The sequence below is a fragment of the Molothrus aeneus genome, chromosome 2, assembly GCF_037042795.1.
Source record: "Molothrus aeneus isolate 106 chromosome 2, BPBGC_Maene_1.0, whole genome shotgun sequence".
NCBI classification, from domain to species: Eukaryota; Metazoa; Chordata; class Aves; order Passeriformes; family Icteridae; genus Molothrus; species Molothrus aeneus.
In genome coordinates this window covers 72,734,685-72,760,225 of record NC_089647.1, presented here as the reverse complement: position 1 = coordinate 72,760,225, position 25,541 = coordinate 72,734,685, and the positions used below count along the sequence as shown (strand labels likewise).

General features: G+C 40.0%; 1 protein-coding gene and 1 long non-coding RNA gene across 4 annotated transcripts in view; one reads left to right on the top strand and one right to left on the bottom strand.

Annotated features, from left to right (window-relative positions):
- Positions 1–6,304: 6,304 nt before the first annotated feature.
- SLITRK5 (SLIT and NTRK like family member 5) lies at positions 6,305–12,790 on the bottom strand. Of its 2 annotated transcripts, none has more exons than XM_066545099.1 (2): positions 12,707–12,790; positions 6,305–10,175 (listed from the first exon to the last, which is right to left on the bottom strand). In XM_066545099.1, exon 2 carries the CDS (start codon positions 10,165–10,167, stop codon positions 7,300–7,302), a length of 2,868 nt encoding a protein of 955 aa, XP_066401196.1. In that variant the 5' UTR covers positions 10,168–10,175; positions 12,707–12,790; the 3' UTR covers positions 6,305–7,299. The 2 variants fall into 2 exon arrangements, with proteins under 2 accessions (XP_066401196.1, XP_066401197.1); XM_066545100.1 differs by lacking the exon at positions 12,707–12,790 and adding an exon at positions 11,160–11,257.
- Positions 12,791–13,965: 1,175 nt separating this feature from the next.
- Positions 13,966–25,541, top strand: part of LOC136553504 (uncharacterized) — an 82,217-nt gene continuing 70,641 nt past the window's right edge. For both annotated transcript variants that reach the window (XR_010783165.1, XR_010783166.1), the window contains exons 1-2: positions 13,966–14,370; positions 14,631–14,688. This is a non-coding gene — a long non-coding RNA (uncharacterized lncRNA). The remainder of the gene's footprint in view (positions 14,371–14,630; positions 14,689–25,541) is intronic.

Here is a 25,541-nt window from a genome sequence, read left to right as displayed (position 1 = left end):
TTACATCACTTATAGAGTTGTATGTATGGCTTCAAATAAAAAGATGAGAAAACTACTTAAAAGTGGATAATTTATAAATACTAGATAAACTTAACGACATATTCAATTCAACTTAGCAATCTGCCAACCTGAAAATGCTTTTAAAAATGTTTAATTTTCCATATTTTAAAAATGAATTTACAATGATAAAATTGTATCATGGCTGAAGAGTACCAATGCTGAGAACAACCCTGTTATAATTTTCAGCAGAAAGCAACTGCCACTGGGACTAACAGCTTTAGTATAGTTGTAACTAAAAGACTGATTAGCTCACCTAAGCTCAGCATTTAGAAAGTGAACAAATCTTTGTCATTACTTGTAATAATTAATTGCATAATTAAATACCATTATGAATTCAGTATTTTAAAACTAAATTCAGATATCCAAAAGAAAGACCTTTCTAAGAACTCTTGCCTTTGTCAAAAATACATTTGTTATGTGTCTATTTATCCATTTGACTGGACAAATTAATTGCTATAGTTATAAAGTTACAGAAAGTCAATTTCAGGCCAGTTTTGCCATGTGATATTATGCTAAATGTAAAAGGTAGAGGCTTAAAATACTGGAATATTAATGCCCCTCAATCCATATTCAGCCACTTGAAAACTGGATTTGAGCCCAAACTTTTGTTCCTAGCAACTCCAACCCAAAATTTGTGTTACTGTATTAGAAAAGTTGAAGCATTGTATGACTGGACTGATTTTCTGGTGATTACATGGATATAGCATTTATCTTTTACATATGCTCTATGAAGAACTTTTCTTTCATTCCAAGCCTAAAAGCTTACATGGAAATTATTTGGAAATATTACATGGAAATATTCTTACATCACAGTAAAGACAATTTTAATTAAAGAAATAAAGGTAGATCTAAGTGTAGATGTACATATATATGTATATATGCATATTTATATATATGTACACATACACTTTCATATATATATATACACACACATATATGTTGTTTTTTTAAAGTACAGATGGCAAAAAAATACAAATATTTAAAATAATAATCTAGTTGGCAATTAAACACTGTTTTCAGAAATTCATAAATTGGACTAGACTTTTACCTTTCAAGTTTGAAGAATTTAACTCAGTGCTTTTGCTCTAAGCATTTTTGAATAAAGTTGATATGAAGTCTGACAAAAGCAATCTCATACCTTTTCCCCTTCCTCAAATATGAACATAAACTTTTTGCCACAGAAATGGTACAAAATTACCAAACGTGTTAATAATCTACTATTCACAAAATCAGATATACTGTTGAAATCATGAGAAAAAAATATTTTATTACATTAAATATTGAACTACACAATTATTATTTCAACCTTTTATCTTATCCCAGCCTGGACATTTTTGGAAGATCACCCAGAACCATGTCATGATATACAAATAGTAATCTTGTGTCCAGCCAGGAAAAAAAAAAATCATTTATGTTTGACATGGTAGGAAGTTTTCTGCAAAATTTAAAAATACTGTAAATATAAGCTTGCAAAATTGCAGCAAAAGTAGTTGCATCTTCCATGGCAGAAACACCACAAAGGGAACAATTTTTATCAATAGGTATTTAATCTAATTCCGGGTTTTGGGACCAAGTCCACAGAATTAAATAGAGGTATATTGTCTGTTCATGTGGTTCTTCATTCTGAAGAGCCACATGTTTATCTGTGGATGTAAACTGTACTTCCCATATAATCAGGACAATATGAGTCCAAGATAAACTTTACAGTGCCATATCACTGAACACATCAGTGTTTAGTTAATTTGTCAGCAGATTGGAAATAGATGAGATTCATTTTAGAGATACATAGCAGCACTACTAATGTTTGTAATTGCTGTATTCAAGTTTTTACTGTACAAAACAAAAATACTAAGAGAATGGCTTATTTCAATGACAAAAAGCCAGACTTACAGGAGCAAGGTAAATATTTTGCAAGTTCCTCAAGTCAATGGAATCCAGTTGTGTACTCACATAACTAGAAGCAAAATGTGGCCCATTAGCTGTAAGTTAAAGTAGTTAATTTGATAACCATTTAATTACAAACTTCATTACACTTTATTTCTTTGTATATTCAATTAACTAGATGCCTCTTGTTCCTAGGACCTAAATATGTGCTTTCTCTGCCCCATCTCTGTTCTGTTCAGTGTTTTAAGAATAAACAATTATTCTAAAGTGTAACAGTGCTTAGCATTTCTGGAGTATCATCATACTGCTAGAAATTCTGAAATGTAGCTGAATAATGAGCAGGAAAAAAATAAATTGCAAAAACTTGTAGTATTAGGATACTATTTATGCATAAATGGAAAAAAACACAAATATGTAAGACAGTATTGCTGGACTGTAAGGAGATCTGTGTGCTCTCTTCAGCAAAATACATTGCAAAGCTTCTTAGAAGGGTTGGGAAAAACAAATAGTGTGGCTGCCCCATTCAGATTGCTGCTATCCTGCCCACTTCTCTCACAGAAATGCCTCACTCATCTACTCCTCCATCCTCTTGTCATTCCTTAGCTTGAGGTCCTGCATTTTCCAGGGTAAGTGGATGCTGCAGAATAGAGGTGCAAGTTCTCTACAATCAAATAATCAATAGAAATGTGACCACTGTTTGAAGGCTGACAGCTATGGCATTGTGTCTGCCATTCACTTCCTCTTCTCTCCCCATTTTTCTTGTTTAATGCCAGTAGTGCCAATAGCATTCTCAGTTCTGCATAAGACAGCAAAAGATTTCAGCCTCCTTCTCTGGTTTGGAGACGCTGTAATTCAGTATGCCACTCTGTAACCTAATGAAAGGCTATTCAGGTTCCCTGGAGACACTGAGCAATATAAAGAACCTGCCCTCTAAAAATGAAGGAGTTCTTGTTTACCCTGTCCTTCAGGATGTAGTGCCTTAATGGACTCGGCCCCCTGAGAGGGAACCATATGCATTAAACAGACTCTTAAGTTTCTGTAAGAAACAACATGCTGGTCAGACATTTTAGCTCCAGCTAAACAGAGATCTAAACAACCTACAAAACCAGGATTTTGCCTTCGTTTTTTCCAACAACCACAATTAGCTATTTTTGCCTTTCCAGATGTATCTTCTACATTGTGTTTACCACAGGCCATAAGCTCATTTTTATGCTCTTTAACCATTTTTAAAAATTACTTTAATAACTAAAAAATAACTAAATTATTATGTGATATGAGAAAAGGTACCGCTGTATCTGAATTCCTCTAAGAAATACCTATAGCTTTATAAAAAAGTTAAAACATAGGAAAACATTAAGAAATTAAATATTACAGTATGCAGACTCAACTGAAGATGTTTTCACAACCTTAAGTGACCATTAAAATACTGGATGGTAAAGATGTATGTATTAAAAATAAAGGTGTGAGAATGTGGGCTCTAGAACTACTAAAGTGGAAGCTGAATTTTTGTCAGACTTTAAACTGATGAGAGGACTGACATAACATCTGGTGTTTCAAACAGTGTGTAGGAATGTCTAGAAATTCCAGGCTATATCTTCGGGGATTAACCACTTGAAATTCAGCTCATTTTGTTAAAGATGAGAGTAAAATATGAAATAGGGAAGGGAAGGGAAGGGAAGGGAAGGGAAGGGAAGGGAAGGGAAGGGAAGGGAAGGGAAGGGAAGGGAAGGGAAGGTCTCACTCATGTTTTGTTTCCAGTAATTATATTGAGAAACCAGGATTCTCTTCCACTTTTTTTTTTTTTTGTTGTTGTTGTTGTTGTTGATCACAGAATTTCATGCATTTAGGAACTTTTGAAGTAAAATGTGAGACCACATGAGTGATTCAGTAAGCTCAATATTACTTGTCAAAACACAAAAAAAGGAAAAAAAAAGAGGGGAATATCACTTTATCAACTGACCTAAACCAGTCTTATAACGAACCTAAAATAATATTCAGAATTCTCAAAATAGGGTGGATTTTTCTTCAAACAAATTATTTTATCTCTTATCCTCTTTTTGAATCAGAGGGACATCTCCCTTTGCCAATTTCTATTCCCATCTACTTTTTCTTACAATAATTATCCACAGATGATATATCATACTAGCCATTGAGTGGGAACTCCTACTTCCATTGAAGTCCTCATTCACAAGTAGCCCTTTCAGATAAGTCTCAGGATGATTACTGACTAAAGAATATTATTTTTCATTCTGTATTATTTTTCAAGGATTTCTCTTCAGGAATGCACTTTGTGTAGGCAATTGATGTAATTTAATCTTTTTCTCCAGTAACACAAGTGATAACATGTTTTTTTTCCTACTGAAGGTGAGTTGTCAAAAAGATTTAAATTAATTGCTCTGGTTGTAGAGTAGGCCATTAGAAAAATCCTTCATTAGCAGTTATCAAATGCATGTAGAACACATGGAAGCAGCAGTACTACCGACCTCAGAAATGGCAGTGTCAGAATGCAAACATAAACAGAATGTCAGGGGATTTCTTTCAGCTGTTTCTTACAAATCCAAGCAATTCCTGCTCATTTACTCATTTGCGGATGCTGCCTCTTTGTGGCAGAATGCCATGCAAAATGTACCTTTCACACTAAGGACCTCATCCTATGCTTGTACTGACACCTATGCAAACTCATAAACATGAGTTTAGAACCACACAGGAAAGATATATATACACATGAACAGACACAAAGTTTGCAGGAGCTTCTCCTTCAATCCTCTCTGAGCTAGCCTTTCTCTGGCAAAGTCAGTGAGGCTGAAAATTTTCTTACTTATACCCATTTAACAACAGCATGCCTCTACTGAGCTTAAATGGAAGAAGAACCGGGCCACTGGTTTCAGCAATAGTTATAAAGACAGCAATTCAAAGTTAGGGCTCCAAAACTGCACCTCAGGCAGCCACACACACATCTCTCACTGGTGTCAATGGGAAGTCTGCAGGATAGAGAGCAGTGAACAGAATAGCCATTTGTTATGTCTCTTGTGACAAAAGAACACTCCTCAACTCTGCATTTCAAACTGAAATAACACTCCACTTACTAAACTGTCCAAGCTAAATACAGTCATGCTTGTTTTTTGAGTTTTTTTTTTTTGCTTTTGCTCAGTGTGGGTGGCATAGAGGGAAGAACACACGCCAAGAAAACATTTTTCTTGAATTCCAACAGACCAGTTATACAGCTTTGTTTTTGTAGAAAGTGACAGATTGTACATGGGTAGGAAATTCAGAATAGAACAGAGCCCTTTAGCAATAAAAAGATGTACTAGTGAGCAACTCTGGAAACAATATTAAATATAATAACCTAATGAAGAAAGAAAAGACGTGAAATATCACTTACCCTGTTCCATATATTAGAGAACACCTCAGTAAGGAAACAAAATACAAATATAAAACTATCCTGTTCAATATGTTGTTGAAACATATACCCCTGTGCTGCTTTCTGACCCATGTTATATATGCTGGTAATTACCACATGTCATGTTTCAAAAACAGAGAACACATTATGTTTTGCCTAGAAATGTTAGATCTTTCTGATGAGCCAGAATTGCTAGTAAAGAGAATCCAATGTACAAACAGATTATTTTGGCCAGAAATTTTAAAGTTCAGATACTCATTACTTCAGGATCTTACATTTGAAATATTTACCAAGTGTTTATTCAGAAACTATTAAAAAATCACATGTGCTGGGATACATATGAGACATCAGTTGTCCCATCTTACAGTGATGCTGTGTTTATGAATATCCTTGCCATTGCCTGCTGCCCAAAGGGGGAAAGACATTTTATAGAGATGTGTACAGTCCATCATTTGGTCTTTCAGGATGCCAGTAAACATGTGGATCTGTACAAGTGCAATTGTACTCGACTAAACAATCATAAACTGGCTACAACAGTTGCAAAATCATTATATTTTGGTTAACTAATACAAAATTTTAAAAAAAAGAAAAAAATGAAACCGACAAATCAAAAATGAACCTTTTTTTACTGATAAAATGAATGCCTTCTACATGTCCCTCACTAGTTTGCCCAACCAGACTTCTGAGCAGGAGGTTGCTAAAAGACACATTTTTTCAATAGAGAAACATGTTTTTTTTCCTATTGTGATCGGATTTTATGTCTCCGATTGTCTGTTAAGATTTGGTCATAACTGGCATTATCTATAGAGATGTAAAAGGTCTTTCTGATACTATATCAGATTTGGGAAAAAAGCTCTCACTCTAGTGCAATACTTTAAAGCAATCCACAACCTTTGGACCCCATCCTAAAAAAAAAAAAAAAAAGGAAAGAAAGAAACACTCAAACATTCCAGTATTTTTACTTGTAAGAAGAATTCTGCATCCTCTTTCCTAATTTTTTGGGCTTTTGACAAACTTTGCCAAATGAGTGAGTCTCTAGAACTACACGCATTGGTAAAGTTGTTCATGTGCTTAAGTGCCTGCAGGATGAAGGCCTAAGCTGGGACTTCTTTCACAAATAGAGATCCTCAAGTGAGTTAAAAATTTGCAAGATTAGGCCCTAAAATAGTGAAGGAAAGAGAAATGCTAATGTGCATATAAAAATAGGTGCTACAATAAAATATTTTTTTATATTTCATCAATAAGTTATTTTCACTAACCAGTTATGGATCATATATCTCTGCACTCTTTAATGATTTGTCCACATCTACAGTGATCCCTTTAAAGATCATAATATATATTTTTTTTAATTCAAAAGTCCAGAAAGTATACAAACACATCCTTAAAAAAAGGAAACCTTGTATTAAAGTCGGGGTGTGCTAATCTCTCCATAAAAGCCATTTAGACTCACCCATGGCCAAAAGGGGAAAATGTGCGCTGTACTCTTCAACCAGAGAGAAAATTAAACTAAAGAATGTCTGAAAAAAAAAAATTAAAAAAATAAAAAAAGCACGACCTGAATCCTGAATGTGACCTGACAAGAAACCATGAAACATCCTGCCACCTTCCCCAAACACACATGGACACCCGCACAATGCCAGTGTTGTGCCCATTTTACACAATAGGTGGTTTCCGACTTCCAAATGCAGTAACAGAAAAGAAAAACCAAAACCAAACCAAACGGAACAGCACACCCTTTCAGAATCATTCCCCGAAGCTGAAAAGTCCTGTGCCAAGGCACTTCGCCCTACAATAAAATGAATTAAAGGGGGAAAAAGAGGAGGGGGGCGAGGTGTGTGTGTGTAGGGAGGTCAGCATTTACGTTTCTTTGTTTTGCGTGTGGTTGTTAAATACAAATACTCTAGAGAAGGAGCTGCTGAGACTGGCGAGGGGACGGGGGGCGGGGGGGCTGTTTCTCAGAACTGGCTGAATGTGGTCTGTTTTTCCAGCACTTCGAGGTAGTCCGGCTCTGCGTTTAGTTTTGCTTTTAGCTCCAGATACTCGTTCCTGTTGGGCTCTACATAGACAGTACTCGGGGGGCTGTAGAGCACCGTCTCCCGGAGCCTGGCGTCCCCCGGCCCCGGGTGCAAGTACTGGTGGGCACGCCTAAGGTCATAGTTGGGGGAGTACGTGTAGGCGGCGGGGAGCTTGGGGTAGTCGGGGAGGGTGGAGCCGGGTGTACCCAGCGTGGAGGGGGAGTGTTTGTCGGGCTCCAAAATGCCCCTGTAAAAGCGGTCGGCGTCTTGCACCGGCGAGAGCAGCTCCTCCCGCGGCTCGATGGTGCTCACGCTGTACGCGGGGCTGCGCGCCGGCGCATCCTCCCCGCCGGGCGCCGGGGGCGCCGGGGGCGGCGGCGCGCCCCCCCCGGGCGGCAGGGGGTGGCTGCTGTAGGTGACCTTGAGCTCGTGGAGGTCTTTGTAATCCTCGCCCGAGTTGCCTTCCCGGGAGCGGTAGATGGGGTTCTTGCACATGTGGCCCAGGGGGTGCGGGATGTACTCGTAGACGTGGCCGGCGGGGGTCTTCACCTTGGGCAGCGCCGCGCCCCCGCCGCCGCCGCTGCCGCCGCCGCCGCGGTGGGGCGGGTGCTGCTGGAGGTGGGGGTGGTGGTGGTGGCCGCCGCCGCTGTAGACGCTGTACTGCATGTTGAAGGAGCTCACGTCGGAGTTGTTGGCGCTGGCGTGGTCGCCCTGGCCCTTCTTGCGCCGCTTCATCACCAGGACGAAGAGCCCCGCCGCCACGAAGACGGACATGATGAAGACGAGCAGCAGGCTGAGGATCAGCACCGAGAGCGGCACCGAGGAGCTGCCGGCGCCGCCCGCGGGCGCGGAGCCGCCCGCCGCCGCCGCCGTGCCATTGAGGCGCACGGTGGAGGAGGACGGGGTGGTCCTGGCCGGCAGCTGGCCCGGGGACGGCGTGGGCGTGGAGACGACGATGTCCGAATAGTCGGGGCACAGCAGCTCCGCCCGGACGGCCCGCATGTCGCTCTGGGCAAACTTCTTAGGGGACTCGCAGATCACCTGGTCCACCAGGACACCGGTGTTGAGCTGTTCCAGCCACAGCTTCATGCCCACCACGTCGCAGGTGCAGTCCCAGGGGTTCTCGTGCAGGTCGATCTGCAGCAGGGATTTCAGCTGGTCCAGCACCCCGCTCACCGGCAGGTAGGAGAAGTGGTTGCTCCGCAGGCTCAGCCTGTAGAGAGACAGACCAGAAAAAATGTTCCCTGGCAAAGACCTCAGCAGATTGTTGTTCAAAAACAAGAGCTGAAGGTTGGGGACAGATTCAAAGGTGCCTGCCTCTATCTCCCGGATGACGTTGTACTGCAGGAAGAGGTACTGCAGGCTTTGCAGCCCATAGAACAGCTCTGGGCTCAGCCGCTCGATCCGGTTCCCATTCAGGTACAGCCTTCGCAAATTAGTTAAATCCCCAAAAGCCCGGTCCTGAATGACCGAGATCCGATTATTGCCCAGATGCAGCAAATCCAGCCCAGTGGCATCCACAAAATCTGCCCTGCGTACCAGCGCAATGTAGTTTTCCGTCAAATACATCTTCTTGGGATTATAGGGTTTGGGCTGCAGTTCAGAAATGCTCTCAATCTTCCTCTCCTGACAATTGACATTGAGGCCCAGATCAGAAATCTGCAAGTTGCAAGTGCAGGCAGTGGGGCACTCCAAAGGCACCGGGGATTTGGTCTGGTAGGCAATGCTGGGGCCATAGTTGCTGTATCCCAGGTCTTTTGAGGGCAGGCGGGAGGTGGGGCGCACCCTCGTCTTGTTGGGTTGGCGGGTCCCTTTGGGGGGCTTCAAGGGAGATTTGTAAACAGCTGAAGAAGAAGTGGCCACAGAGTTGACTGAGGCCGGGGTAGTGTGGAAATACCCTGTAGTGCTCAGTGGTGTCTGAGGTCTCATTTCATAATCAGAGATGAGCCTCCTGGGGCAAAGCTCCTGCTTAGAGACTTCATCCAAGTCTCGACCATGTAAGCGGAAAGGGGTCTCGCAAACCACATCTCCCACCAGCGCAGAGTATGAGATGCTGTCCAGCCAATCCTTTAGAGCAATCAACTCACAAGAGCAATTCCAGGGGTTTTCCTCCAGCTGCAGCTCCACCACTTTATCCATGTGCTGCAGGAGGCCCACATAGGGCAACAGCTTCAGCCGGTTACCCCTCAGGTCCAGGTGAGTTAAGGGCACAAAACGGAAAAGGTTGTTGGGCAAACTGGAGAGGAGGTTATCATTGAGAATCAGCACCTGCAACAGATGCAGTTTGCTGAAGGCATTGGGTTCAATGACGCTAATATAATTATAATCGACCTGTAGGTATTCCAAACTCTCTAGCCCAAGGAAAGTGTCATCCCGCAAAAGTTCCAACTTGTTATTGTTCAAGTGCAGCCTCCTTAAACCTCTCAGACCATGAAAGGCCCCAGTTTCGATGTCTTGTATGTCATTGCTCCCCAGATGCAAAATCGAAGCCCCCGTGTAATTGACAAACTGGTTTGGGTACAGCCTGTTCAAAAGGTTCCCAGACAACAAGAGGTGGTAAACAGGGAACCTTGGTGGACTGATCTCAAAAAGGCTGATGATCCCTCTGTTTTCACAGCTCACCGTTAAGATGCTGTCCTTCTCCTCACAAGGACACGCATTATCACAGATTTCCCCATAATACTCGATGCTTTCTGCCCAGGAAAGGACTAGTGATGTTAAAGCAAATGCGATCGTCTGCAGCATCCAGATATGCATTTTTTTGTTGAGGTCCTGTTCCAAAGTTACTGTAGAGCAGCAAGCATACATTTTATTTCCTGTAGGGATAAGGAGAAAAAAAAAAAAGTAGCATAATAGGGTAGCCCCATAACATTTGAAATGGAAACAAAGTTTATATGTGTCTTCAGTAGGGTAGAGAATGGACTGTTCACCAACCAAAAAAAAACCCCTCCTGTCACCTCTAATTCCCACAGTTTTGGAAACTGGATGACATGCCTTGATTAAAGGGTTGATAGGCAACTCCTTGTGAGTCAAATGCCTGCGGTGTCTAAAAAGGTGAGGTCACAGTAGGAATTGCTCTGGTTCTGTTAGTGTGGGGTGAATTTCAATGCTTCTTTGGATTTCCTTTTCACAACCAGCCCCATAAATATACATAAAATGGCTGTCAGTTCAGTTTCACGTTTCTAATTTAAGAGAAAAGAAACACCATTTTACGAGGTTTCCCACCTCCCCTATTACCCAGCTCCCTCTTCCCTTCAGAGCCTCCCTGCTGAACCCGTGCACCAAGGTCTTCCCCTCCTTTTACCTTGATTTTAAACTGGTGATGGAAATACCATGGTAGGAATCCAAAGAAAAAATGCTCAGTGCTGAAAATGGCATCTTAATTCAACAGAGGGAACACTGACACATTCTCCACATCACACATTTTTTAAAACTCTTTTATGCTGATGGTTTTTTCCCTAGCTATACATTTACAAAGCACACACCCACCCACACAGACATGCACACACGCGCGCACACACACACACATGCACACACGCTCGCACCCCCAGATGACTTTTGTGCAGGAATTCTTCTGTAATGAGATTAAATACATTAACCTCCTACTTCAGTGCACTTAACAGCTCTCTTCAATTACGGAAATTGTGCATCTTTACAAAAGCAAGTAATATTAATTGATATGTGATCCCCTCCCAAGTTATACACAATGTAACAGAGCTCATTTCAAGCAAAAGTCTCCTGTTTTCTCTCACACACACACACACATACATACTCTCAAAAGAAATGTTTTAACCACTCACCCAAAATTTGTGAAAAATGTAAAACATGCAGGTCATCTTCAGAGTCTCATCCATATCTGACATAGCGCTTATTCCCAATGTTCTGCAAAACTAGCCTGGTAGAAGTGGAGAGATCTAAATAGGTCTCATGAAAATATCTCATTGCCAACACTCCAAACATCAGAGTTACTGATTATAAGCAGCGATGGCTGTCAGTGCTCTTCATCCTTTAGGGAAGAAGACACCCAGGCTGATTAAAAGCCAAGGAGGGTAGAAGGGAAACCCTACCATTGACCTACGTCAGTAATTTAATGTCCGAATTCCACCTAGCTGGAAACAAATCCTTTCCTTTTTTGCTGTCTTTCTGACTCCTCGTGGCTTTCTTCTACTTCTACTAGTCTAAAAGCAATATGAATAGGGAAAATAAATGCATTTTGTGTGTCGGTAGGGGAAGACTAATAAATCATCAGGTTTAAATGCTGGGATCTTGGACCAGGCTTGCATTTTCTATCGTCCACCTCAGAGCTCCAATCCTCATGACACAACTCTGGTTTGGAGGAACGCATCCTAAAAAACGAGAAGTCTCAGTACTGCAAGACATCTCCTGTGGCATCAGGTTCAAGGCTGCAAAACTAGCACTTGCAGCAAAGGCAATCATGCAGCAAGAAATCGGAAGTCTCCGTGAATCTCTCTAATTCTGACCAGACGTCAACTGGATTGGAATTACTCAAAGCAAAAAGGCTTCACTGCATAAAGGCAGCAGAAATCTTACTCAAAGGCATGTATCTAGCATATTTTTTCTCAGCTCGATCAGATCCATTCATCCATTAGCCAACAGTTCTTCGGAGAAGAAAAAAAAAAAAACCCACAATGACAACCTATTGAAAACCTGCCCGGTCAGTGTTAAACTCCCAGGCATTTTACAACTTTAATTCAATTATGGTTAGCAAAAGAGGCAAATACAATTTTCCCTCCCTCTCCCTTTCCCCTTTCTCTGACAAAAAAAAAAAAAGGCGGGGGATGGGAGGTAAAGAAAATAAAGTTGTAGCTGGCTATATGCAAGGTTGCAATCCCGCCCTGGAAACCCCTGTGTGATGACTGTGTGCTGCTGTTCGCCAGCTCCCTACAGAGGTTCAGATTGAGGGGGGGCCAGGGGGTGGGGGCGACGGGGGGAGGGGAGAAGAGGAAAGGGGTTGCATCGGGATTTTTCTTGCGTGTGTGTGTGGTTTTTTTTTGTTTTTTTTTTTTCCCCGAAGAGTTCAACCCTTAGATTACCGCACTGCATATCCGGCTGGAAGCAGCTTTCAGTACCGCCGACAGCAGCAGCGAGCGAGCGAGCAGCTCCAGCCGGACGCTGCCACCCAACTGAGCAGCACCCCGAGTTGGGAGAAATGGCTTTCGCGAAAGGGGGGCAAGCGGCCGGGAACTGGGGGTGGAAAGCAACAGCAAGGGAAGACCCGGCGGGGAAGGGGCGGGGGGGGAGTGGGGGGGGGGGGACACGACGAGGAAAGGAAGGGAGGAAGAAAAGAGGGAAAGAGAGCGAGAGAAAAGTCAAGCCCGGTACTTACTTCGCCCGAAATCTCCAGGGCCCAAGCATGGTGGCAGCCCATGAAGATGCCGACCCGCTGCGCGGGCGCTGCGCGGAGCCGCCGGGGCGGCGGAGGCGAGGATGGCAGCGCCGGGGAGCTCGGTGCGGAGCGCGCACGGGCACCCCCCGCACGCAGGCGGCGCCGAGGCACAGCGCGCGCTCAGGGGCGCGCACCCGCGGCCACACGCGCCGCACACTCACACTCACACACGCGCGCGCGCGCGCCCGGGGAGCCGCGGGGGCGCGCCCGCCGCGCACGCGCGCTCGGCGGCGCGCGCCCACACGGCGGGGGCGTGGGCGGCCGGCGGAGCGCCGCGCTGTGCCCGCGCCGCCGAGCGCAGCGGGGAGGCGGAGGGAGGGGAGCGAGGGCGGGGCGGCGGCGCCGAGAGGGCGCGGGGGGGCGCGGAGGGAGGCGGGAGTGCAGGGGCCGCGGCGAGGGCCGCGCTGCTGGGCGGGTGTCCCCGGGTGACGGCGCGGCGGCGGCAGCAGCAGCAGCAGCAGCCGGCCCCGTGGGGCGTCGCGCAGCGAGCCCGCACCGGCCCCCAGCGCACGGGCACACGCAGGCACACACATGCCGATACGAGCGCGGCGCGCCCGCCCCGCCACTCCTCCGCCCCACGCACCCCGGGGCTGCGCTCGCACTTTCGCTAGCACGGGCCAACTTTCCCCTCGCTCCTCCACCGCTCCGGACGCCGCTCCCGCTGTCCGCACCATTCGGGCGGAGGTCCGCGGCCGTTCCGTCCTCTCCCGCAGCGCTCGCTGGCCGCGGCCGAGCGGCGCGGAGCGGAGCCGCGGGGAGGGGGGTGGCGGGAGCCGCTGGCGCGGCGGTCGGCACTGCCGCTGCTCGCTGTGCGGGAGCCTCCGCAGCATTCGCGAGGACCGCGGAGAATTGGGCAGTCGCGGGGAAACAAAGTGTCGGGTTTCGCTACGCGCATTCTCCGACATCGTGGACGCGGGCGTGTGTCCGAGGCGTTCAGCTTCACTTTTCTCCTCTGCCCACTCCAGAGGCGGGTCGCGGAGGAAGCCGGGGCACGGATGCAACAGCGGCATCTAAGAGACTCTGGCCGCCCCCTATGCCCGCCGGGCCGCTCCCCGCGGCAGCGCCGGGGCCCGCGGAGCCGGCCGCGCTCCCGGGCGCTCCAGGCGCGGTGCGGCGCCTCCCGTCGCCGCCAGGTGGCAGCGCAGGGCGGCGGATGGGCCGCGCGGGGCGCAGCGCGGCGGGGACCGGGGAGGCGACGCGGCGGGGAGCGCGTTCCCTTTGTTCCCGGGGGGATGACCGCCGTCATTAGGTGTGCATGCGGGGCCACACAGGTTTTTTTCGGCGCCAAGGCTGGCTGTAGCTCTGGGGATGCGCTTTTTTAGCGGTTAAACTTCGGGTTTTATTTTTGGCAAAATTGCGTGTTTGGCTGATCTTAAAAAAAATGATAATCATTAGAAGGCGGTATAATTGCGTACGTGCAAAGATGTAAACGTGTTCGCATTTGCGTATTAATTGCTGCTTTGTGCTCTCTAGATTGTAGTACATAAACCTAGTAGTACATAGTACATAAATGTAGTAATTCTAATGGTGTTATGTGCACAGGAACACATGGAGTACATCCCGTGTGTACAGCACAGAGGTTGGAATCCAGCTTTAACTCAAAGGTAATGCTAGATGTATTTGTCCCTCTGTTTTTCCTGTTCTAGTGTGAACATTGAACAATACTCTATCTGTGGTATGTGATTTCTGCACATCGGTATCTTCAGCAGACCTCTGTTAACTCATATCTTAACATCCCAACATGCTAAACCCAAAAATGATTGCTAAAAAATAGCCTTTTTTGTAATGCTCAGCCTTCCCTAGAAGGTATATTCATCTTCTCTGCAAACATAAAAGGAGTGTGACTCAAATCTTGTTTCCCTAGGCCTGAAATAAGCAAGATCTGTTTTTTGGATGGAAGACAAATTTCTTACATGAACCAGGTAATTTTCCTGGCCTTGTAGAAGCTCTTGGAAATCTCAGTGGGACAAAGTACTTAGTTATAGCCTTAAAGGATCACTGAGTTTCCTATTTTGGTGCAAACCCAGTTAATTCAGTGGAAGGTTTTGAATAGTTTTAGATTGTGTTCCAAGGTGCTAGTTTCAGTCAGGAAAAAATACCAAACCCCATCCCATACAGATGTGTTGGTGGTTTTTTTTTTCCACCTACATAGGCTCTTTTAAGCTTTCTAATATGCAACATAGAATTGATGATAGTAGAACAAAAAAAAATCACAGATACTGAACAGAGATGTCTTGCAGGAGTTTCTTATAGCCTCACTATTTTTGAAAAATATCTTTCTTTTGAATTAATAATTCTGCATTTTGAATATATGGGATTCTGTGCATATATGCTTGCATTTTTAAGGCCTATCATATTTATAGCATCTGCCTGTTGTTCTCTAAGCTATTTTTCTTTCTGACACACAAAATTAGACAGACATAAAAACTTTTTTATTCATAAGAGCAAAAGATATTTTACATAACCTTGTCAGCTAAGCTGAGCTTAACTCTTTCCTGAAACTGTTTTAGAGAAGTTGACATTTCATAACTATGAAATCATGTTAAAAGCTATCATGTTGAAGTCAACATTGTAGATATATTTCAGTTTAATTTTTCTTATCCTGTACTAGTGAGATATTAAAAAGCATAATCAGTAGAAAGTCTGATTTAATCAAATCTTGCTTTCAAGTTGTTACACTGCTAGATGGTTTTAGTAGCATGTGGGAGATTTAAATAGTTATTAGTGTAGAACTATCATGCTGTTCTTCCATTCATTCTTATTCTTAGTCCAAAAGTATTTTAGGCAGTGAAAAGTTATATCTGAATATTTGAACTAGAACTGTCATTTTAAGCCAAACCAAAAACATCAAACAGTAAATAATACTAAATTTGTGTGGGTTTTTTTTTTATTGTAGTGTTGCCTCTTGCTAATTTATTTTTCATCTATCTTTAATTAAACTGGGAAATCCTAAACTCCTTTAAACTGAGATATTCAGAAAGAAAGTTGGAAATAACTAATATAATCCTCATACAGAATACAAGTAGAGGGACCTGAGTGAGGATGGAGCCAGAGTAAAGTTAGTTCAACAAAAGCATATGAGGCATACATGCGTTATATGTACAACTTCAAAGTGTTCAGGTGTACCCTCTTTCTATAGTACTAAAATTTATAACATTGGCAGGAACAGTTGATCTAGCATGTGGAATCAGACATGGGAAAGCAGGAATTTGGAGGTTCCAAACTTGTTGAATGAAATATATTGGAACAGAAGGATAGGCACTCTTTATGAAAGACAAAGAAAGTGTTGAAATAATTTCATGGTCATGCACTAAAACACGTTAAGGAGTGAAAACTGTTAACAATAGTGCAATAAAAATGTTAAATTTGAGGGTGAAGATGAGATAGTGTCCACTTGAAAAAAAATCATTGAGCAAAGGGTAGGAAAAATACTAGGGATGCAATCTATTATGAATCTGCTGGTCCAGATTGGAGCTGGAAGACAATGCCTACAAATATGGGGAGGGGGGAAATAAAGCTAAGGCTGAGATTGTGTGATCATGCAGATTTGAGTTATTTCTTATGGGCAAGCATCAGCAGAAAGTTCAACCAGTGTTGCTGGGGATGACATGAATTTGATCATGATAGAGGATAGCTTCTTTTATGGAACAGATATTGAGCAAGCAAGAGACAAGGATAAATTAGATTAAATTGTAGTAAATTATAGGATCTGCAGGATAAACTAATGATAGAAAAAAATATAATGATTTTGAGTTTTTCTACTTTGTGTGAAATTTCAAGACCGAAGAATGTGAAGGATCTGTTACTGCAGTCCAGTGTTTCAGAAAGGCAAACTCAGAAATAAAAAACTTTAGTGAGTACTGGAAGAAGAATTCACATAAGAAAAATGCTACTTTATGTAAAAAAGAGAGCAGATATTATTGAATTTTTTACAGTGGAGAAGAAGGGGAGAAATAAAGTAGTCCACCTAAACTGGAATGAAAAAGAATTCCCAGAAGGCCTTAAGCAAGTTATTAAGAGTAAGCACAAAACCTAAAGAAAATGAAAAAGAGATACTGATTAGCAAGAAGAAATCTGCATCAATAATTAGAAGGCATAAAACCAAACTGAGAATGGTCAGAAACTTTGTTAAACAAAAACTTGCATAGAAACCTGAAACAGAGTAAAAACTTGTTAAGCAATGTAAATAAAATGAGAACTTAAGAAGTGGGATGGTTGTTAAAGGATGGGGTGGACATTAAGAATAAAGTAGGCCAAGACCAAATAGGTACCAGAAAAGTTGGCTCTGTTTCTGGTAAGAAGAGATGTAAATTTTGTTGTCTAGTGTAAGTAGGAATAGGGTAAGAGAAATCCTCAGTGTATCATGGCACAAAGATTTGGTCCAGCAGTTTTATGTCCTAAAATAGGATCAGCTATTTTGTAATACACATAGCACTGATTTAAGGGTATAAGGTAAGTGGGTCTGGACAGAAATTTTAGACAAAATTAGAGGTCTTTCTGAGAAACAGATGTGTTGAGATACATATATATATGTGCAAATATATTTCTAAATTCAATTCATGTCTGTCTATATATTGCTTTTCTTTTGGTCTAGGCCGATAGAAATAGTGAGAAATTGAATAATGCATTCTACAAACTCATGAATTAAAACTTTTACTATAAACTGGGAAAATCCAAGTCTATAAAAATTTCATAAATTTAAAGCTAATAGTCAATCAGGAAAGGGTTAGAGGTTGCTATTATAAATTAAGTACTTATCTAAAGGGAAAAGTAAAATGTGATTTTATGATGTATTAGGCAGGATGTCATAATAGGTAAGAAGGCATTATTAGTATTGTAAAGGATGTGCTTTTTCATGAGTTCCTGGTGTATTATGCGTGGTTCTAGTTGTATTTTCAAAGATACTAAAATGAAGTCTAAAGATCAGGAAGAAACTATAGTAATTGGGGCATGGAAAATGTGTCTACAGAAGAGAGATTAAAAAAAAAAAAGGAATACATAGCCAAATAGATATTGAAAGGACATATGAGTCCTTACAAATTCATTTTTAGTTAAATGCTAAAAAACCCCAAAAAACTAAACAAAACAATGCATTTGAACTGAAGAGGGATGTTGGCATGCCATCAAATGCGTATGTGTTGATTTTAAAACCTAGGAAAGGGAAGAAGTTCACTGCCTGTCTGAGACTGGAAAGGTCTTCCAAATAGGTAATCAGGCCAACAAAGTTTTTTTTTAAATAGAAATTGAAAATAAAAAACTTTGTAATTGAATGGGACAGTTCGTGTTAGAAAAGGTACATTTGTGGCAAGTTGGAAAGGGCTTTTTGAAGAAGTTGGAATATGTTTTTTCTACACTTTTACTGTATCTCTTCTCTGCCTGAGGGCTTACTGCAGGCTCTCAGGTCAGGCAGGATGTTTTCTCCCTTTATTGTATAATTTAGATTCTGAGTTATGTTAATTTCTTTCTTTCTTTTGTTCTGCTTTGTATAGGGGACATGTATCTCCTAGAATATTCTGCAAAGAAGTTCTCACATATTTCCTCCTGTTGAGGGGGTCTCCACAGACCATTGGCAGTGCCCTTTATTCTCTTTTTCCTCCCTTTTTCTTTTTCCCCAAGGAAGATTTGAGGTTTGGCTTTTGTTCTTTACTGCAAATTAAAGAATTTGAGTCAGTGGGTAGTACCATCTGGACCAAAAGTTCTGTAGATCTCTTTTTTTTTTTTTAACTAAATATTAAGTGTATTGTAACTCTCAATTGTGAGAATGTAGAAATGTAGATAGTCCCTTTCAGCAATATGCTTCTGTTACTACTTGTGAAAATCAAATTCAACTCAGTTCCATTACCTCAAAAATACTAGCTAAATTTTCAGCATTTTCAGTAGGACATGGCATGGATTAAGCAGCATACTGCAAAAAAATCTCTCTGAAATTTCCTAAACTATTCTGTCATTATACAATTGCTCTGACTTTTCATTTCTCTTATCTCCTTGCTATGCTTAGGATTATCAAATAATTAAAATTATTTCATGTCAAATATGTCTAATATAAGGTACCTAATCTATCCATAATAACTGAAATAAAAGGATTTTGATTTCTTCTGGATATGAGCACTTCCTCTGGGATAGCTTCTTAGTTTTTCTGGTGGAAGTTGTAGAGTAGGAAAAGAAGTTTATTAATATCCTTACATACAGGGGTAACCTTAAGGTATAAATCTATTAGGCTATTATTTTCTTTATGCTTTAATTTTCTTACACTAAGCAAAACATATTTACTAGGAGAAACTCAGAGAAATACCAGGTGTTTTCTGCCTTAATGGTTAAAACACTCAAGAGAAGGAGCAGGCTTAAAATTTATACACCACATTAGTTAGCAAAAATTCAAATATGATTAGTATACTCTCCCTCAAACACAGAACCTGACCTGTCCCACCCTTGTTCACTTTGGGGAAGTTGAGCATCCCATGAGAATTTCTAATGGTCTGTTCCTCACAAGCGACAAAACCGGGGGAAGTCAGAAATTGAAAATTGGGGATTATGTGGAAATTAGGCTTCCAAGTGATTCAGTAGTATTAATGTTATTACTGATGTCTTTGAAAAAGATTGCTGCAAGACATGCAGCAAGAAATGTTGATCCTTGAGGCACATGAACATGCCCAGCAAGAACTTCATCAGTCTTAATGGTTTCTGAATACTGGATCTAGGCTCTGTAAATGATAGGTAAGACTACATACATATAGATATATGTACATATATACATATATATATGTGTAAAGTTCATCCTGCATAACGTTAGGGGATACAGGTGCTTAGCTTTATGTTTTGTCATTTAAATAATTTTTTTGAACCTCTTTGAACACACACTAATTGCTACAATAAAAAGATAAATCCTTAATCTTTTTAAAGAAAACATTGCTGCTCCTATGTATTTCTACATCATATGTTTTGACACATATTTACCAAATATAAACATAGAACATGTGTCAGTTTCACATATTTATGTACATACGTTCACAGACAGATTTTACCAGCTTTGTCCTTACTTAAAATAAATATGAAAATTTATTTAAAAAGTGATATACAAAAATTAATCTATTATTTTATGATTCTACCCAAGAGGCACTGTAACTGTGTTATGATCTATTAAAGGAAAATGAGGAATGTTTTTTGGGGTTTTTTTTTGTATTTTTCAATAAGTAGATTCACTCACTGGAGCATGAAAAAAAGGTGCAAAAGCCTCAGAATTTGCGTGTTTTGGTTACTCGGCGTGACCTGGATTTCATGCCACTGGTGGCTCCTCCAGGTCTTCCTAGAGGGGAGTTTTCATCAGTTTCTGCCACTAGGTGTCCCTATATGTGTGCGGGAAAATCCTGATGGAGACATTAATTGAAGGAGGAGGAGAAATTGAGCAGGAGGAGTAGAAAAGATGATAGTAAACTTCCTTCATGATTTTGAGTTCTGTTTGACAACTGTCTTGCATATTCCTGAAGAGCAAATATGAGTGGATTCATGATTGTGCAATTATATTTCAGAACAAACTTTTTTTAAAAGAAAAATGGAAAATAATGGATAAGGCTCTTAGATATTATATAGTCATTTTGATATTATGTAGCCTTTTTGATACTATGTATTTATATTGATATTTTATATATATATATATAAATCAGAAAAATTCTTCTGAAAACATTTCAGTCTGGTTTATGTTTGGTAAATTTTTTATAATTTAAAAATTATTCATACCATTTGGTATAAAAAAAGGATTTTCATGTAGTAAACACAATTAATTATGTATGTCAAAGAGTGATGAAAAAACATGTACTGTGATTAGCTTCTCTAAAACATCTTGATAAATGGGATGTTTCAAGAATTAAGAGCCTTTGATGGATTGTACAACCCTCTAACCCTTACAATGAATGTTTAAATAGATCGCTAGTAATGGAAAAGAAAGTGGTTTAGACCCCAATTCTTTTCATAATCAAGTGGCTATTAAATGTTATGCAAACATTCTTCCAGTGGGACCGTTGTTTAATCAAAGTCAAAAGCTATTATGACATGAAAGCTTTTAAAATTATTATTATTACCTAATAATAATAATAATAAAAACCCCAATAAAAGTAAAAATTAAAAGAGATGTTTTCTTTCAGTAATAATGAATAGGATACTTGAACAGACACCTCAGAGTATTAAATAATAATTTTCTCTGACGTCAAAAGGCTGCATGTACAATGAGAGCAGGATTATACTGATATTGTCCAGAAAACAGGGTTGTTGAGTAGTGTGTTCTCTTTTTCAAAATACAGACCTTTACTTAAAAGACAAGCAAGCAAACAAACAAGCTTTCATCCTTCTCAATACCATTCAAAACATTACTAGAGAAAAGCTACTTTGCTGAACCCATAATTCTGAGTTTACTTCTCTTGAACTTGTAGGGAGCAATAGCTCTTTTTTGGAGATGTCAGCACTGTTAAACACTTTACTTCTGGACTTCTGTATCACACATAGTCTAAGAATTTGGAATTATGAAAAGAGGTTTTATTTTAAAGGTATTTACTGTCAGCATAATTTTGTTTGAATGTCTCTACTGGTTTTAAGGGAGTGATGGTCTTGGTTTAAAATTTGAGGCCATAGTCTTCTAATGCAAGAGTGAGAGTGTTGCTAGTCCACTGCACTGAAAACTTGTGCATTGGTGAATACATTAATTAATCATAGCTTATTATTCCTCATTAACCTTGTGTACTTCAGCACCAATACAATAATCTGGTATTTGTTTTGGATTTCCACTTGTCTATTTTAAATTAAGTTAAAGTTAAGCATATCTCCTGAGTTGACAAGATTGAGTTTTCACAGACCAAAAAAGCTATGAGACAAATTTATTAAAAAAATTAAAACCTGTGTTTAAAGATACTGTGGTGGGTTCCCATAGTCTTCATGCCACAGGCTGGGATTAGGGTACTATGCGTATCTATTGCTTACAATGTTTTTACTGTAGACAATGGAAGGAGAAGAACTGGTGCTTTATCATTCAATGTGAAGAAATACAACATGAGATTTGTTAGCAAGGGATATTAAACATTATTGTGGACAAGTGGAAAACACAAATAAGAATCTGTGTTTTATAATCACTAAAATAACTGAGTAATACAAGTGTTTTATTAGTTTCCCAGTGAAGTTATGGGTTTCAGTGAAAAATGGTCGTGATATATGTCATAAAACTTCTATATTGTGTATAGTCCCTTTATAAAGCATAAAGATATCTTGCAAGACACTAAAGATACATTATACTGAATAAAAAAAAAAAAAGTTGTCATAACTATATGATAGACCTTAATTAAGAATATCAAAATGCCCTGCAAGCATTTGCATTTTATGATGCAAGCTATACAAGTTATAATGCATATGTTATAATCATATATGCATTTTGCATTATATGATGCGAGCGATACAAGTTATAATATACCAAGAACCTTCCTGCACCCCTTGGTAAAGATCAGTGTAGAGTTAGAATCTTCAGAGGAAAAAATTCTGAAGAGCAGTTTATCTCTTGCACAGAGAAGGTGTGAAAGTTATGTCTTAATGTAATTTCAGCTCTAGATTTCTTTACATATCCCTGTGGAATGTAAACATCCTACTAAGCCTAAGTAGAAAGCCTCATGGGGTTTTACTATGTTTGTTTCTCTTACGGTGGTACCCAGCAGCTGCAAATGGGATTCTCCACTAGACATATCTGATCAGGTAGCATCAATCCATGGTGCTGTTCTATAACCTGTGACTTAGAGAGAATAATTTGGAGTGAGAATGTCAGTCTTACTGACATCCAGTGGTAACTGAATAGTGGGAAATTACTTAACTGTTCTTGGCTACCTGTAAATTTGAGGTCACGGTAGAAAAAGCAGATCAAAGAGAGTTGAAAGGGAATATTATCCCTAGTCTTTATTTCAGGAATGAAAGGAAAATTAGATCTGTTAACTGAAATGTTGCATATGGAATGTCGAATACCTTATTAAATTAATTAATTTCTCAGAACTCCCTTTCCTATATCTCACCCAGAATATGAATCAGACTCCTAATATAATAAAATGTTGGAAATATTTTGTGTCCTTTTATGTCTTCCTTCAGTCTTTTTTTTTTGTTTTGTTTTAATGCAAATTTATTGCTGAAAATTGTGGCAACAAAGAATTTTAGTAAATAAGGGTATCATGCCTAAATTATGAAGTCTACCTTGCCTAGGATGAGCTTTAGCATTTGAAGTCTATATAAATTCTTCTGAAAGCTTCAAGATTTGTTAAGAAGCTGTCTACATTTACACAGTTATCTACTTCTGAAATGCATCTATGCAGTGCTAAATTAAATAAATTTAATAATTCCTTCCAGTTAAACAATTTCCCAACTATTGTAGGAAAAGCAAGAAATATTTCCGTAGCTTTATAAAATGAAGCTTACTTTTTAAAGGCAGGTGAGCACCATGTTTTGAAATAGTCTTACTAGGCAACCATGCATGGTGTCTAAATCAGAGTAAATTCATCTTAAATACAGTTCTATGGATAGTGATGTGAGATGAGCATCTCTCAAGGATTATTCTCATTACCTGAAGTCTTCTCTAAAATACATGTCCCTCTCTACCGATCAAGGGGATGTAATTCATTTAGCTTAGTTCCTGTTGCCTAAAGTCAAGTGGGCTTAATACATACTTGGTGAATGTTCAGTCAATGTATAAAACTGGAGATAACTGAATATAATTGTAAAGAGATGAAAACATATTTAAACTTTATGTCATCTGTAGTCTTACTGACATAGATAGGGCTTTATGGGAAATACAGTCCTGCTAATCATGAACTGGATAATGTTTCAAAATTCAGACTTGCATTAGCAAATTTCTTTTACAAACTTAATATTACAGAAAAAAACCCTTAAGTTCTTTTTCAAAAACTATTTTGTATTGTTGCTAGCAAGTGCTCCTGAAAGTTTCTGTTCAACCAAGTTTAGTTTATCTAGGTATATCTGTAATAATATATATTTCCTGCTTGTTTTTCTGTTAGATTTACACGACTGAATATATGGCTCATGGAACAGCTTTCAGGATTGATGTGGTAGCAGACCTTTGTATCAGAAATGGGTTTTTCTCTGTTTCTTTTTTTGCTGTTATACATTGATTAAAATCCCATGTAGATGCTGTAATAAATCAATTTCCTTGCTTTTTCTTTACATTTTCTTATAAAAGAAATTCCTGTTTATTCGACAAATTACATTTAATTAAATGAGCTGATTAAATTTGTATTTTATTTCCTTTCATTACATATTCTTTTGTTCTTAATAATATTTTTAGCCATCTTTTTTTTTGTTTGCATACACTTTATAGAGCTCAGTGGTTGACCTTCACACCCAAGATGAAATGGAATAAGTGTCTTTGTTATGCTGAAGGCAAAGTATAAAAAACATAAAGGAAAATGTTGTCATCCCTTGCCTATTAAATTTGCAGATGTGACAGGATATTCAGAACAATAACTGCATGTGATTTATCAGTACTGACTCCTGACTGCCACAGTTTAATTTGCTACACTAACACCCAAAATGCTACTGTAAAACATAAACCTTTTGTTTTGCATTCCTCCCTTTGACAAAAACTGATTTAATTGACTCGTGTGTCCCATGTGTTATCTTCATTCCAAATTCCTAGCTGGAAAAATATAGTACAATCGTGAAAAGCTTTCTGACCCTTCTAAATATGACAAGTATAGAATCTCTAGCCATTTAACATATACTTCTGCTTTCAGCATACTTTCGCAAATAAAGACTGTATTTCTGAATATCAAATGTATTACTTATGTAGAGTAAAAAGTAACAAATCTTCTCACTTTGCAGAAAAACCCCATCTATTATCTAAATTACTTTATCATTATTTAATATATAATTTTATCTTTCTTTTTTTTGCAAGTAGGAATAAGATTTGCATGCCAGAAATGTACCTTTATATATTATGCTATATAAGAAATAACTCTGATAATGCCATACAATTTTTCTTCATCCTTTGCACACCTGAAAAACTTATTTCTTGCCTTGAATACTTGCCTTGAATACTCTTCCACTAAGGATAGGATTCTTTCAATTGTTTTCATTAATGAAGCTGTTAATTAAAGCTGCTAGTTTACAGACTGCCAAAGTTTTAAAGAGTTTGCTTAAAGATCCATCATGTAGGTTAGATAAATTAGCACCTAAGAAAACGCATCGTGTTGTTTATTGTTGTCATTGTCATTTATTCCCTCTTTTTTTTTTGCATAACTTCCAGTAGAAGTTCGTTGATAACAAGAGATTCAGAAGTTAGAGCTTCAGTGAACTCGTATATTAAATAATATCCTGAGATAAACTTGTGGATAAGTTCAGGGGCTTGCATGCTTAAAGGGGGCTGAAGTGGACTTAGGATATCTGGGAACGTGAATGAAGACAATTCCACTCAGAAGAGCCTTCTGTGACACCTAATCCTGAAGAGGCAAGAAACTGTTCCAGTGGGAGATGAGCTGTTCTTACTGGAAAAATTCAAGCACAGCATATAGGTACTGGAGCATAATTTAAAGGAGGCTTTTCTGCTCGAGGCTGTCCCTGTGCTTAATGGTAAACAGGTGTTAAAAGCCTCCTTAAGGTCTGAATCATCCTCTCAAGAAAGCTATTTCTTTCAGTTGACTATGTCCCTTTATCCCTCAGGGAAAGTAAGTCTCTAAAATAATGTACAGGCTCATTTAGGGGCTGAAAGCTAGATGGGAAAGAGTCAGGTTCAGGAATCTATTTT